Source organism: Mytilus californianus, unplaced genomic scaffold (genome assembly GCF_021869535.1).
Source record: "Mytilus californianus isolate M0D057914Y unplaced genomic scaffold, xbMytCali1.0.p SCAF_3, whole genome shotgun sequence".
Lineage (NCBI taxonomy): Eukaryota > Metazoa > Mollusca > Bivalvia > Mytilida > Mytilidae > Mytilus > Mytilus californianus.
Genome location: NW_026262679.1, coordinates 29,104,403 through 29,118,571, shown reverse-complemented (window position 1 = coordinate 29,118,571; position 14,169 = coordinate 29,104,403). Strand labels below are relative to the sequence as shown.

The 14,169-nt window shown below is 33.0% G+C and overlaps 1 protein-coding gene across 5 annotated transcripts in view; it reads right to left on the bottom strand.

Annotated features, from left to right (window-relative positions):
* Positions 1-14,169, bottom strand: part of LOC127734316 (transient receptor potential cation channel subfamily M member 2-like) — a 69,410-nt gene that overhangs the window by 15,497 nt on the left and 39,744 nt on the right. For 3 of the 5 annotated variants that reach the window (XM_052244139.1, XM_052244138.1, XM_052244140.1), the window contains 9 exons: positions 12,237-12,356; positions 11,515-11,574; positions 9,399-9,654; positions 8,144-8,197; positions 6,432-6,521; positions 5,554-5,653; positions 3,753-4,020; positions 1,321-1,398; positions 519-665 (listed from right to left, as the gene is read on the bottom strand). In XM_052244139.1, the coding sequence (XP_052100099.1) occupies positions 519-665; positions 1,321-1,398; positions 3,753-4,020; positions 5,554-5,653; positions 6,432-6,521; positions 8,144-8,197; positions 9,399-9,654; positions 11,515-11,574; positions 12,237-12,356 (1,173 nt within the window). Of the gene's footprint in view, positions 1-518; positions 666-1,320; positions 1,399-3,752; positions 4,021-5,553; positions 5,654-6,431; positions 6,522-8,143; positions 8,198-9,398; positions 9,655-11,514; positions 11,575-12,236; positions 12,357-14,169 lie in introns of those variants that run through there. The other 2 variants (XM_052244141.1, XM_052244143.1) reach the window with 2 other exon arrangements.

Below are 14,169 nucleotides of genomic sequence, written 5' to 3'. Positions count from 1 at the left end.
TTGTAATTTTTTCTACAGTTCTGATTGTGTAAGCACTGTATAGAAAACAGTTTTTGATCTGAAACAATTATTTTGATTTGAACAAATCTTAAATGACACTAAGTCATTTTTAGTCTTTCAGTAAATTTTCAGACTTATTCCTGCTGTTAATTTATAACTGTTAAGACCAAAAATTTCGCTTGTAGTCATTTAAGATCTATTCAGACTATGTTCTGACTGTTCCTTAGTTGTTACTTATCTGTATACATCAACACCATACTGAAATGTCTGGTAATTGACGTAAAAACTGCACACGAGTGAATTATTAATTGTTCAGACTTTTCAGATGATGTTAAGATCTAAATGATTAAAATTCTGATACTACTGAAGTGCCTTGCAGAATTTTCAAATCAATGTTTCCTAGAAGAAAAGCCGATGTCGATGGGTGTAAAAATTCACTGTCGACTTATGTCACAGTTGTGATTAAACATTGCATTTGCCTTGATTTTCTACCACTTTACTTTAGATTCAAATCGTACCGGTATCAAATACTCTTCTGTAATATCGGCAACCAACCAGCCATACAGGAGCCATTCGTACACTCCTATGTCTTTGTAACTGTCAATTATGTTCAGATCCGTCAGAATAAAGGCACTGAATCCAACAATGACAGCCATAACAAAAAGCTAAAATAATTCAGTACATGTACATAAAAATGAAAAAAATAGTAATAAGCACACGAACTTGATTAAATGATTGAAAACAGATGTAATGCTATCTAAATATACACGACGTAATACTTACACATGCAATCTTATAAACACAACTATTATTTTAATCTATTTCATGGCTTATTCAAAATATCTAAACAAATTCCACAATAACTAAATAAATGCATAAACACGAATTTTTGGGATGAGCATCAAATTGACGAAGTTCTTAGACTTAGATTCACGCCTGTAAAGGTTCTAGAAACTTTAATATAAAAATACGAAGATGTTGTATAATTGCCAATGAGACAACTCACCACAAGAGACCAAATGTCACAGAAATTAACAACGTTAGATCACCGTACGGCCTTCAACAATGAGAAAAGCCCATACCGCATAGTCAGCTATAAAAGGCATCAAAATGACAAATGTAAAACTTTTCAAACGATAAAACTGACGGCCTAATTTATGTAAATTATAATGAAAGAAAAACAAACATGTTACAAAGCAACAAACGACAACCACTGTATTACAGTTTCCTGACTTGGGACAGGCACATACAGAATGTGGCGGGGTTAAACTTAAACACATTTTCAGACTAAACTTAATTTTGTAAATTCATGATACTTACGTAGTGGAACAAAAATACCATTAGTGGCGATAACCAAGCCTCTATGGCATTTTTCTTTCCGTTATAAAAAATCAAGTTCTGAAATACAAAATATCAAATTCTGACTAAAGCTTTTTTTTGGGGCAAAAACGATATGGATATTATCAATAAAAGATCAACACAGTCAAACTATTTCGCAAAAATCATATGAAGTAAACCACATTGTCTCCAGATAAATTGACAGTGCACTAAAACGGATTAGGTACAAAATATATTAACTAATTGGAAGCAAGTGTTACATACTCGTCCTTGTTTTTTGTGATAATTGTGTTGAGATACTCTGCTGCTATAATGAATTAATACGAAAGTAGCAAACTAATTTTAATTAAATTTGTGTAGTCCCGGCTCACAAACACAATCGTGCGATAGAAACAAGCCAACTATCATATAAATCAAGATGGAATGAGACCTCATGGCCTGATAGAAGAAATGTCCCATGCTTCACATGTTTGCCCCATCGTATGATTTCAATGCATAATCAACAGCAATTGTAAAATCTAAACCTTAAGACAGATCTCACTGTGCAAGACACGTGTTTGCGAAAACAACTTCAAGGGGTACGACCCCAAGAGTGAATTGGGAATAGAAATATGGTCACTCCTGGTCTTCTTCCGACCGGCAGTAAAACTCAAATCAATGCAAGACTCTCGTTTGGCTGTGCGGGATGTAAAAGTACGCAGCCACGTCCTGTCAGAATGGGGACGTTAGTTGCCTAGTTTAAAGAGAATGCTACGCTCTTTGCACTTTAAGAATCCTTGCAACAATTCTTTCAGGAGTCCTTAGGTGACCAGTAGGAAGGCGAAATTTCAGTCCCTATTCATATACCCGTATACCCAAATTTTAAAGTGGCAGTCTTAATTTCCCCGACCTTCTTCCTGGACGGCCTCTATTACAAGAGCTACCTATTGTATTTATTGTTAATTAGTTCTCGTCCTGAATTTGCATGAAATATTTGCCACTGGACGCTGAGCAACCAACTATAAGCCATTTTTATAAGTTATATAGAAACTAAGGTTTTCAATTTGATAATTTTAGAAAGGTTTTTTTAGAAATTCTCCTTTAGGATGTTCCAATCTATAATGAAAAACATTTCATATTTTATAAACTGAAGATTCATAAAAATATGTCAATTATCGCCAATATACTGACAGTTAATCAGATGCGCCATCGAGAGAAAAGTAAGAATAAAGACACGATAAAACCAGGCATAATGGTTAATGGATGACAGTGAATGTTTAAGATTCATAGTAGAGTAGCAATGTCAAATTGAGTAACTTGAGAAATTTGACTAAAAGACCTTAAAAGAAATCTTTTTTTTTTGTATCAATTTTGAATTGATAGGTCGTTTTTCGTTTTTACTTGACTGGAGTAATATTTGAAAGAAGAAACTAATTTTTTTAAGAGAAATTATTGTTGACAATGGATTTAAGACAGATGGATCTAACACATGATATATTTGGGCAGTTGGAATGTTCCAAGCACAAACAAAACATCGAAATAAACTTCATGTACGTAATAGGAAATTCTTAAACAATAAATAAACGCAGGGATCATTGAAAAAAACTAACAGGATTGTAAACAAATATACGCAATAAATGCTCCTGTAAGTACATTACAGTCATACAATTGAGAATTTACTCTCTTTGTGTGGTTTGTCGCCACCTTTCAATCGCGGGTTTTTCAATCATTTGACGATCTTACTTGGAGCTTACTTATTTCATCAAATTTGGCTGGCTATAATCTACATCTCTAACAGGAAAACATTTATTGAATTATTGTTTTTTGGAGGAAGGGGCGGTGTTTAGCAAAGAAACGCAAACTTTGCATATATTAATGGGTAGCTACAGGTTTCCAACACAGTCCTGAGTAAAACAATTCGATTTTGATATAGAAAATAATAATGTTCTGGCTTTACAACTGACGTATTTTTTCTATAGTATTTTTGGGGTAAAGGCAAAACTTTCATGCCGGTTGATTTTGCTAGTCATCAAGATGCCAATTTTTTTCAGGCATGAAGAACAAAAACTCATTTAAGATTCTAGATGCGTGTTTTGTCAGCATAAGACTTATCAGTGGCGCTGGAGAAGACGTTCTATGTTGACAAAAATCTTGTGTCTGATCCCATTGTCATTGTTTTTGGACAATACGCAATGTTTAAACTATCAGTGCCGCTAGAATAAACACTAAATTGGGTCAAGAAGAGCAAAGACCTTTCAAGGCGTTACAAAAACAAAAGTCACTTTATTTAAGTCATCAAAGAAAACGATGGTGATAGATATTCAGACGCAGATTCTCTGAACGATAAAAAAAAACTTATTTTCAAATAGTGGCGATGAAAGCAATATAACCCATCTAAAGTGTTCTGTAGAAAGTAACTATGAACGCAATATTACCCATCCAAAGTCTGTCAGTTTAGCTGCTTTCGCAGTTGCATCAGTTTTTAATTTGTCATGGGGGTTGTGGTTGTACCATATTCTATTAAGACGTCTCTGGATGCAGGGATGTCCTATTACATCTTTCATGTTGTTTTCATATGCACATGCCATAGGTGAAACAGTTATCCCCCACACTCTGTCTGGTTGTTGCATTAACAACATCGAATCGTCTTCACATTCATCATACAATGTATTCTGCATACGTAGTACTCTGTCCTCAAATAATCTAAATATAAGTATGCTTTGATTTATAATTGAATTGTTTTATAAATTATAAGTTTGATAGGTTATTTCCCTAACGTCTAGTAAAAACATTTAGTATAGCATATAAGAATATTTAACATGATTATTGAAATGCCCAGAGGAAATATATCAAAACAACGGTTCAGGGAAAAATATTTTAAAACTAGAGGCTCCAAAGAGCCTGTGTCGCTCACCTAGGTCTATGTGCATAATCAATGATGGACTCTCTCCAACACTGTAGACAAGAATAGAATTCATGAAAATTTATTGTAATTTTTATCATATAAGGCAAAAAGCAAAAAAAGGTAAAAATCGTCATTAAAGGGCAATAACTCCAATAAGGAGTCGTCGGAAAATTTCCTTCATATTGCCTTAAATGTAGATCTTGTCTTGTTGATCATTTTTGCAAATTAAGTTTCTGTCTATCTATTATAGTTTTTAAGTTATAAGACAAAAACGCAAAAATATGGTAAACATCGTCATCAAAGGGCAATAACTCTAATTTGGAGTCGACTGACATACTTGTCCGTAGATATTGTCTTGCTGGACATAAAGTTTCTCTCTATCTATCATAATTTTCTAGATATAAGGCAAAAATGGAAAAAAATGTTAAAATTTGTCATTAAATGACAATAGCTCCTATAAGAAGTCGCTTGACAGTTTTCACGTCAACGAGTAATTGATAGAGCTCATTTTTGCCCTGTCAGATTTTCTCTATTTATAAAGGTTTTCAAAATAATAGACAAAACTTGCACTTCACCCCCTATGTTCTATTTTTAGCCATGTCGGCTATCTTGGTAGACAGGCGGGGTCATTGGACACATTTTTTAAACTGGTCGAGTTGTTTCGGAGATTTTCGTAAAAGTAAACGGATAATGACGGACGACGGACGCCAAGTGATGTAAAATGCTCACTTGGCCCTTTTGACCGGGTAAGCTAAAAAAAAAATACATGACCATTAAGGTTTTACTTTGTCATATTTCCCCATATTTTGTAATTCGTTTATGTTTAAAAACATTCACCTTACAATACTCTTTGCAGGATTTGAAATACAAAATTTTGAAATATAAATCAATAAATGTCTTGAAAATAAATCAATGTAAATCTTAAACGGTAACCGTAAATGAAAGATTTATTATTTCTTTCCATTGCTCTATCATTTCATAAAACTTGAAAAATAAATTAAAATAACTGTTATGATTATGAATAACTACTAGTGTACAAAACGCTATTACTTATTCACACGAAAGAAGAGAACATGCAAAATGTTCTGAAGTTGGATAGAAAACTCTTGTTGACATCAAACACAAATCATATAATTACCATTTTACAATCTCATATCTCTTTTGATTCCTTTTATCATTTTACTATCACTAATATGACTTGAGAAATTACATGATGTTCAATAAATAGAGCTTCAACAAAAACGTATTTTTTTTAATCTTTAAAACGTAACAATGTTCATGAATCTTTTCTCTCTAAGTCACTTGTATACATGTAACCATACTATAATTACTTTGAGTGCTGAATTAGTTCTTCGTGTAGTTTTCTGTCTTTTGCTGATTCTACTTTGTCGGCCATGTTTTTAAGAATACTACTCGCCATAATCGCTGTTACTGTAAGAATATAACAGGTGTTTGTTTTATTTTACAAGAGCATGTAACAATTGCAAACATGCAGCATGCAGAAAGTCGATAAAAAAATTAAAACGTACCGCAAAAAAAAGGAAGAACGACGAACAAACAAACAACAGTTATAAACAACACTACACAGGAAGCTAATAAATGAATGAACTATACCGAAAACACCCAGGTGCTAGGGAAAGTAAAAGCATTTTCCGCTCCTTCGGTAGCAATCGTCATTTCAAAGTTAGCAGACGATGGGTTTGTGACTACGTCAAGTGCAACACATTCCTAGTTAACAATAGTCAATGAAATTATATTCACTTATATAAACTAAAAACCTTCTTGTCCTCGAAGATTTGCCATAGAAAACAAACAATGTCAATTTTGGACAATTAATTTCGCAATAAGATTTAGTGAATGCCAAAAAGTAAAAGACTGAAAAAGTTCTTCTGGTAAACTTAGTTATTTTAAAATCAAAGGAATATCCGTAATCGACCACTAAGTCTATCTTTATAAAAACCTTAAGATGTGCAGACACTTTTTTTTGGCAAGATTCAGACTGTGTGTCTGAGCACTATACAAAACAATGTTTATTCTCGGGTATATGTACAGTGATATATGTCCAAAAATATATTCATGACCGTTATTTAAAGAGCATATCAATAAAGTATAAAGATTGAACATATAAATTTTCAGTATCGCGATTAGTGTGATATCGTCAGTAACGATTTGTTTTTACCATATAAAGATTACCACAAAATCAACATACATAGTGGACTTGAACATTTTGTCCAAAATACTCCAGCCAGCCTTGTTTTGTTTCCAAATATAGCCCAAGCCAGTAAATCATGATAAATGTCTGTAATAAATAATATATTTAGCTGGTTGTGTCTTATTCTAGGCTGCAAACATACTGATTAAAAAAACATTTTATATAAGCGGGAGGTTTGGCTTGCCATAAAACCAGGTTCAATCCACCATTTTCTTAAAATGTCATGTACCAAGTCAGGAATCTGACAGTTGTTATCATAGAGTCCGTTTCTATGTATGTTGGCGTTTGTTTTTGTAACAGTTCAGTGTTTCTGTTGTTCCGTTGTTTTTCTAATATAGTTGATGTGTTTCCCTCGGTTTTGGTTTGTGACCCGGATTTGTCTTTTTGACTATTGACATTACAACTGTTGCCTTTATCTAAAAATATTTGGACAATTAATTGCAACAAATTTCTAGTTTATTTGTTTATTTAGTTTATTAAACAATTTGCCAAAAGTTGTGTTGGCCCGTCCATCAGTAATAACACTGTTGTCGCCAGTTTAATACCAACATTATATTCATTGATCCTCTTCAAAATTGTACGAAGGTTTTCGATTATAGTTAAGGTTTTTACTCACATAAAATAATGATGAGTTCGACATTAAGGGAAATCTAAAATTTGGGGAAGTTTTGCGGACTAGACTTTAAAATATTTAATATTGATTCTTTCTAAAGCGATGACGAGCATTCATTTAGTCATCTCTCTTCAAATATGTATTTCCAATTATCATAGTATTTGATAAGTTCCATAAATAAAATAACTAAGGACCATTTTCTTTCGGGAGTAGTACACTTGTTAAATATGCAATATTAATGTGCGTCGCCGGTAAAAAGCCTTCATTTTAAACCAGAACCTCTTCCAATTTGGAAGATTGGAGATAATCTTAGGTGAGAACGTTGGGTTATGTGAGCATGGCAAATAGAAATAGAAAGCAACAATATAACATAAGAAAGCGTTTCATAAAAAAAAACATGTGTCACATTATTTAATAACGTTAACGTTTGTATTTTGTTCAAAACATTTGTTTGTTAATCGGCGAACCTGTGTTTTAAAGGGGCATTAGCTGTCAAATTCATTTTCACCGATTTGACTCAAATTCTCATATTTGATTTATAACGTACTTAAACGTATATCCAAATTACAATAAGTCTGAATAAACAGTTGACAATGCATGTATTCGATAATATATATATCAGAATTTCGTGTGTATTTTAGTCTAGACGTCATCTAATTAACTATCGAGATGACCTCCGAAGACTGTCGACGGTCGCATAATCCGATATAAACATCAACATAGATTTAAATAGAGCGACCTGATTTTTTGTGTATCGAATCAGTCAACGAAATGGTTCACCTTTGTTTCACTTTCCATGTTGACATTCTTTTCCCTTAAATGGCTAAACACGACTAATACATGCGTAACCAATCTCTAGATAATGGGTGAAACTGAAGGTCACATAAATACGGATTCCATGAGTTTGAATTATTCACTTGCAAGTTAATAATTCATCAGCGCTGTCTCTTTGCCTATTTTGACAAAATTGAATCAAATTGGCTGCTCAAAGCGAATTATTATTTCATCATTTCACTTTTATTTATCATCTTCTATTTTGTTTCATATCTCGTAGCTAATGCCCCTATGATACTGTTGTAACACTCATTTTCTTTACCTGAGCTATCTGAATCTCCGGGTTCTACTTTGCACGAACGTTTTTCTTTTTTTACTAAAATTAAATAAAAAAACAGTATTTAGACAGTACTTAGTGTCTTTTTGTTGTTGGGATGTACAAGTACCCGGCCACGTTCACTCTGTGTTTTTGTTAGATGTATTTATATTTGTATCCATCTAATGAGTTAAGCCTTTTTCAACTGATTTTTATAATTCGTTCTCATGTTGTACTGTTACACCACTGTCCCAGGTTAAGGGAGGGTTGGGATCCCGCTAACATGTTTAACCACGCCACATTCTGTATGTATGTGCCTGTCCCAAGTCAGGAGCCTGTAATTTAGTGGTTGTCGTTTTTTGCTGTGTTACATATTTGTTTTTCGTTCATTTTTTGTATATTAATTAGGCTGTTAGTTTTCTCGTTTGAATATTTTCACATTTGTGATTTCGGGGCCTTTAACAGCTGACTATGCGGTATGGGCTTTGCTCATTGTTGAAGGCCGTACGGTAACCTATAGCTGTTAATTTCTGTGTCATTTGGTCTCTTGTGGAGAGTTGTCTCATTGGCAATCATACCACATCTTCTTTTTTATATTATACACTATAGTACTGTAGCAAATAAAATGGTAGCTTTTAAAGGTCTTGCAAGACGAAAGACCCTTTCGATCTAAATCTTACTTAAATTTCAAGCTATTTTTCAATTAATTCAGTAGTTTTGTCAGACATTTTCGTTGCACTCAATTCACATCAATTCATAATTCAAAACTGGACAAAGCAGCTATGTGTGACACAAAATATATTTTTATAATTCTGTTTTAGAAATTGAAGACGAATGGTGGAATGACGAATTTCCTAGTTACTTTATTTATAGAATCATATTGATCGACCGTCATTTAACATCAAATTTATCAAATTCAGAAACTTTTTTCCAAAAATGTTTAAGAAAATATTTGTGGGTGTTTCAAAATTAATATTGAAGATATTCACACTGCATTTATTCATACACAGACAAACAATTATAGGAAACTAATACTAATAAGGCAAAAATTTGACTGACTTTACTTGAGTGTAGAACACACAATGCCAACCAAATGCAGGAAAATGAAGTACACCCTTTTCCCTACAGTTTTATTTTCGTTTTATATTAAGTATGGAATATATTGAATAGTAAAGCAAATCAAAGGTTTACACTTACTACATTTATCTTAATAATTTTGCAATTCGTATCGAAATCAAGCTGATAAATACATCTACTTTACCTTTTGCGTGATTCAAGAGTTCCTGACAAAGATATCGTGCCTTCTTACTGACATCAACGCATTTTCCATCTTTGCCCTTCGATTTTAGTCTTTTAGCCCGGTCGTGTCTTACACAGGTACATTGGTAGTCCTTGTCATGCACTGAATATTCATGGGATGTCTTTGCTTTTTTATTACGTTGACATTTACGTCTCTCAAAAGAACATTCGTTTGTACATGTACACCAAATCTTTTTGCATGTCTTTTTGCATGTACGCTGAAATAAATATTAATATTTATATTCATTTAAAGGTAGCACTTTATTTCTTTTTCAATTATACCTGTCTTCTTGGTTAGTTTTGTTGGTCACAGTATGTTAAAAGAAAGTATAAAGACACACCCACGTTCATTTTGATCTATAAAGAGGTTAAACTCCTAACTATCCTACTGTCTGTCGATACATTTATTTTTGGCATTGCACAAGTCAAGTCTTCTTTGACTGTCCATGACGTTAAAATACTAAATCCCTGGGATGTGTTTTAGTTGATTTTAGTCTCTGATGCATGATTTTTTATTATTAACTGTTTTGGCTTTTAACTAGCTGTCTGTGACTGCGAGTGCTCTCAAATCGTACTTTCTTGTTTATTTGACCTGTTGATACTAATTGTAATGTTTTTTTGTTATTTAATGTTATTCAGGGTTATATCTGTTCTATATACCAGCTTTGATAAGTGTTTGGTATTACTATAAATTTTCACTTCGTACTATGAACATCAAAATTATTTATTTTATAAAAATATTTCCTTTCTGTATTGGAACTGTACACGTATACCTAACAACAATATTATTTTCATATACCTGTGTTTAAAGTTATTGCAACTTGCTGATATTTTTGTTCAAGCATATTATTTTTCTTAAATTGTTTAACATTTCATACCGATATAACATGTTACTTTTATTATTCTTCCCTTAGTTTATTTATTTTGTATTTACATTGTATCATAGGTCAAATTTATTTGTACAGTGTATGTTCACTGGTGTTAATATGTCCTTTGATTGAGTTAAGCTATTTCAGTTGATATTTTATAGTGTGTCTTTCTATGTTGTGATGTTATACTATTGTTTCAGAAAAAGGTGAAGGTTTGGTACCATTAAAACGTTTAAACCCGCTGCATTGTTTGCACCTGTCCTAAGTCAGGAATCTGATGTTCAGTAGTTGTCGTTTGTTAATGTGGTTCATAAGTGTTTCTCGTTTCTCGTTTTTTATATAGATTAGACCGTTGGTTTTCCCGTTTGAATGGTTTTACACTAGTAATTTTGGAGGCCCTTTATAGCTTACTGTTCGATGTGAGCCAAGGCTCCGTGTTGAAGACCGTACCTTAACCTATATTGGTTTACTTTTATAAATTTTGACTTGGATGGAGAGTTGTCTCATTGGCACTCATACCACATCTTCTTATATCTATTTGTTGATCAAATTTATGGTGAAATGTTAACGAGTTGGGTTTTAAGTTGTATTGCATAAGCAAATTAATCTCAAATGTGAAGAGGCGTAGGCCTTAGCGTCTCATCGGCACTCATACCACATCTTCTTATATCTATATATAAAAGATTACAAGGAGGAAATCTTAAACCATAAGTCGAATAAAAAGCAAAAGAAAAACTACTTTTAGACAAACATCAATTCATAAAGCACTATACAGAAAACAAAAGATTTGTTCAACAAGAATCTTACCAAAAGCCGGAGCTAAACTCGATTGTTTCATTAGGGATGAGCAGTTCCTGTTCCATTTTATGAACCCGTGATGCTATATTACTGTTAAAACTCGTTGATAAAATATGAAAGTCAAAACGAAACAAGTGAGGATACATGTACGTTTACAAATATTTTCTGTCAAAAATTAAAAAATCAATAACTTGCAATAAACAAAGCTAGATACATAATTAGATCATATTTCGGAAAATACATTAAGAAAAGACAAATCAAGGCAATAAAAAACTAATGAAACTTCATGTACTAAAAAAGAGCGAGACTGATGATATCACAGGGTGAACGTCTCCGGCTTTGCATTAATGTATCATTACTCGATGAAGCATGTTGGTGTTACGTAGCACCAACAGCTCAAGACATACTCACGTAATGAATTGAGTGAATTTTTCGACAATCTTTAGCCTCACAACTTGGACATTTCATAGTCTGAAAAGAAAGATACAAATTAAAATGTATCAATGTATTATATATTATCTACATGTTATATAAATAAGCTTCTACAACCTGTACTATTTTTAGTTCAAAATTTGAAAACAAAATCTGCAGTTCTAGTTCAGCCTGACAACTGAAAATGATTGACTGATGGCATGTATGATGTTCGCGTAACGTCCAATGACAAAAATTTCATGCATATTCTGGTCGAGGACTGGACAGTTAAAACAATCAAATAGGTAGGATCTGCAAAATGGATAGAAAAAGAGGTCGTGTTGAATAAAATAGCATTGTTACATGCCACCCATAGAACCTCAAAGAGTTCGTTAAAGGGTTCGATCTCTACCATACAGGGAGCGTGGCCTCCTTACATAGGACATGACGTCTGACCAAACGTGCCTGCGTACTTATTCATCCCGCTCATAACTTGTTCTACTGCGTGTGTATAGCGTTTATATTTCTATAACAGTCAGGCCTTGAGTTGCCATTGGAAATGCCCTGTCTCGGTAACTATATTTCTAAACCACAGTCAACGCTTGGGGTACAATATAAAATGCCATGATTCATTGGTCAAGAATCTGCACTATATAGCCAATTTAAAGAAGATACAAATATAGATAAAGATTATTAATATGCACTGATCAACAAACAATTACCTCATCATATAAAATTTCCAGAAAAGCAGGATTAAACTTAACGCCGTTCTGTATCATTGCTGAGACATAATCGACACGATCGGCTACGATTGCTTCCAAAAGGAGTAACTCCAGTTGTTCCTAATGTGAAAAAAGAGAAAATTAATATATGAATAACACTCGTAAAACATAGGACTTTTTACGTACATAAGATCGATCAGGCATTTGGTGTCTCCCTTTTACCACAATGATTACCACGCCACTACACAGTGCATATATTTAACATTGAACACCATATTGTGATTTTAAACAGTTAAATAAGATCAAGAGTGTAACCACGGTGTAGGAACGGAAATATATATTGAATTAATCATTTTAACATCTCTGCCAGATTTGTGACTCTATAGCGAGGACTAAGTGATTGGTAAAAACATGATACATTTTGGTCATAAATCCTACTCTGAAGTTGCCTGGGCTAACTGTGTAAATTTCCGAAAAAAAGAACTAGATATGAAGACATCTTAGTTTCAATGTTATCCTCAATGTCAAATTCAATGTGGCGTGTTATATTTATTTGGATCCGCAAACTTCGATTCTGACTTGAAGTGTATTCGAAAAGATTGACCGTTTCTAGGTCAATATCCCTAATGCACATCAAATTGAGGAACTCAAAAGATGTCCGTAAACATAAATCTCTTTGCAGCTATATTGGACATATTTCAATTTTTAGCAAGTGACCGAGCTTAACCATTTGTGCTGACCATAGAATAAAGGTGCAAAAACAATGGAGTTATAAATGTATGCAAGTAACTAAATTTTCAAAGAACTTATGATTATTCTGTGAATAAAGGATTTGTTACCTCGAGAAGCCGCATGTCTAAAGACTTTTCGGGGTGTGTTAAATTACGGGAAAATGAATCTCACTTCGTACTCTAAAATCTAACCACATATGTGAAAATGTCTCAGCTTCGAAAAAAGTAAAATCACAAAAATACTGAACTCCGAGGAAAATTCAATCGGAAAGTCCCTAATCACATGGCAAAATCAAATGACAAAACACATCAAACGAATGGACAACAACTGTCATATTCCTGACTTGGCGAAACGAGCCATCGTACATATCAAAGTTTACGATATGAACAGGGGAATTGAGGAAAAGGCTATCATTACCGCCTACCTGAAATGAATTTCATCGTTACCGCGTACCTGAAGTGAATTTCGCATCTTGGCCCATCTCACCGAGAATATCATCACCTATCAGTCAATGCTATAGTATCAAATGATTAGAATGAAATATTTAGACATTTATTTGTATCTAAAAGTAACGTGATTATACTAAAACTAAAGCTGAAACACCTCTTGCAAATTTGACCTTAGACGGTTTGACTGATTTGCCCTTTCTTTATGCTTTCTTCATTTACAATTATATCTATAATATATCATATACACACAGTTGGAATATTATATGTGTATAACAGAAATATTTCCAGAAATCCTTAATGGCAAAGTATTAACACGCAATTAGAACAATAGCGACTATGAAACTGACAGGTTGAGATTTTTTTTATTGAACCTATTGGTCATTTCGGATGTATTCCTTTAACATTATATGCCTGCAAATTATTGTTCTCCGCGGTCATAATTCATTATATCTGCGGGATAAATATGGTGAACATTTGCAAATATATGAATACATTGTACAATTAAATAAGTAAAATCATACTTTCTATACTATGAACTTTCTATTATAAAGAAGAACATGGAGAAATAAAGAATTGTGTCAATTGTTAGATCTGTAGTTATCCATCAAGACTTTCATTTTTTATTTAAACCTGTGAAAACATTAAAATTTACAAAGAGATGGAATAAGAACTATAGTGGAGATCACTTCCAACCTCTCATTAGAACTGTCAGAATAATCTGTCTTAGAACTGTTCTAAACTGTCCTAGAACA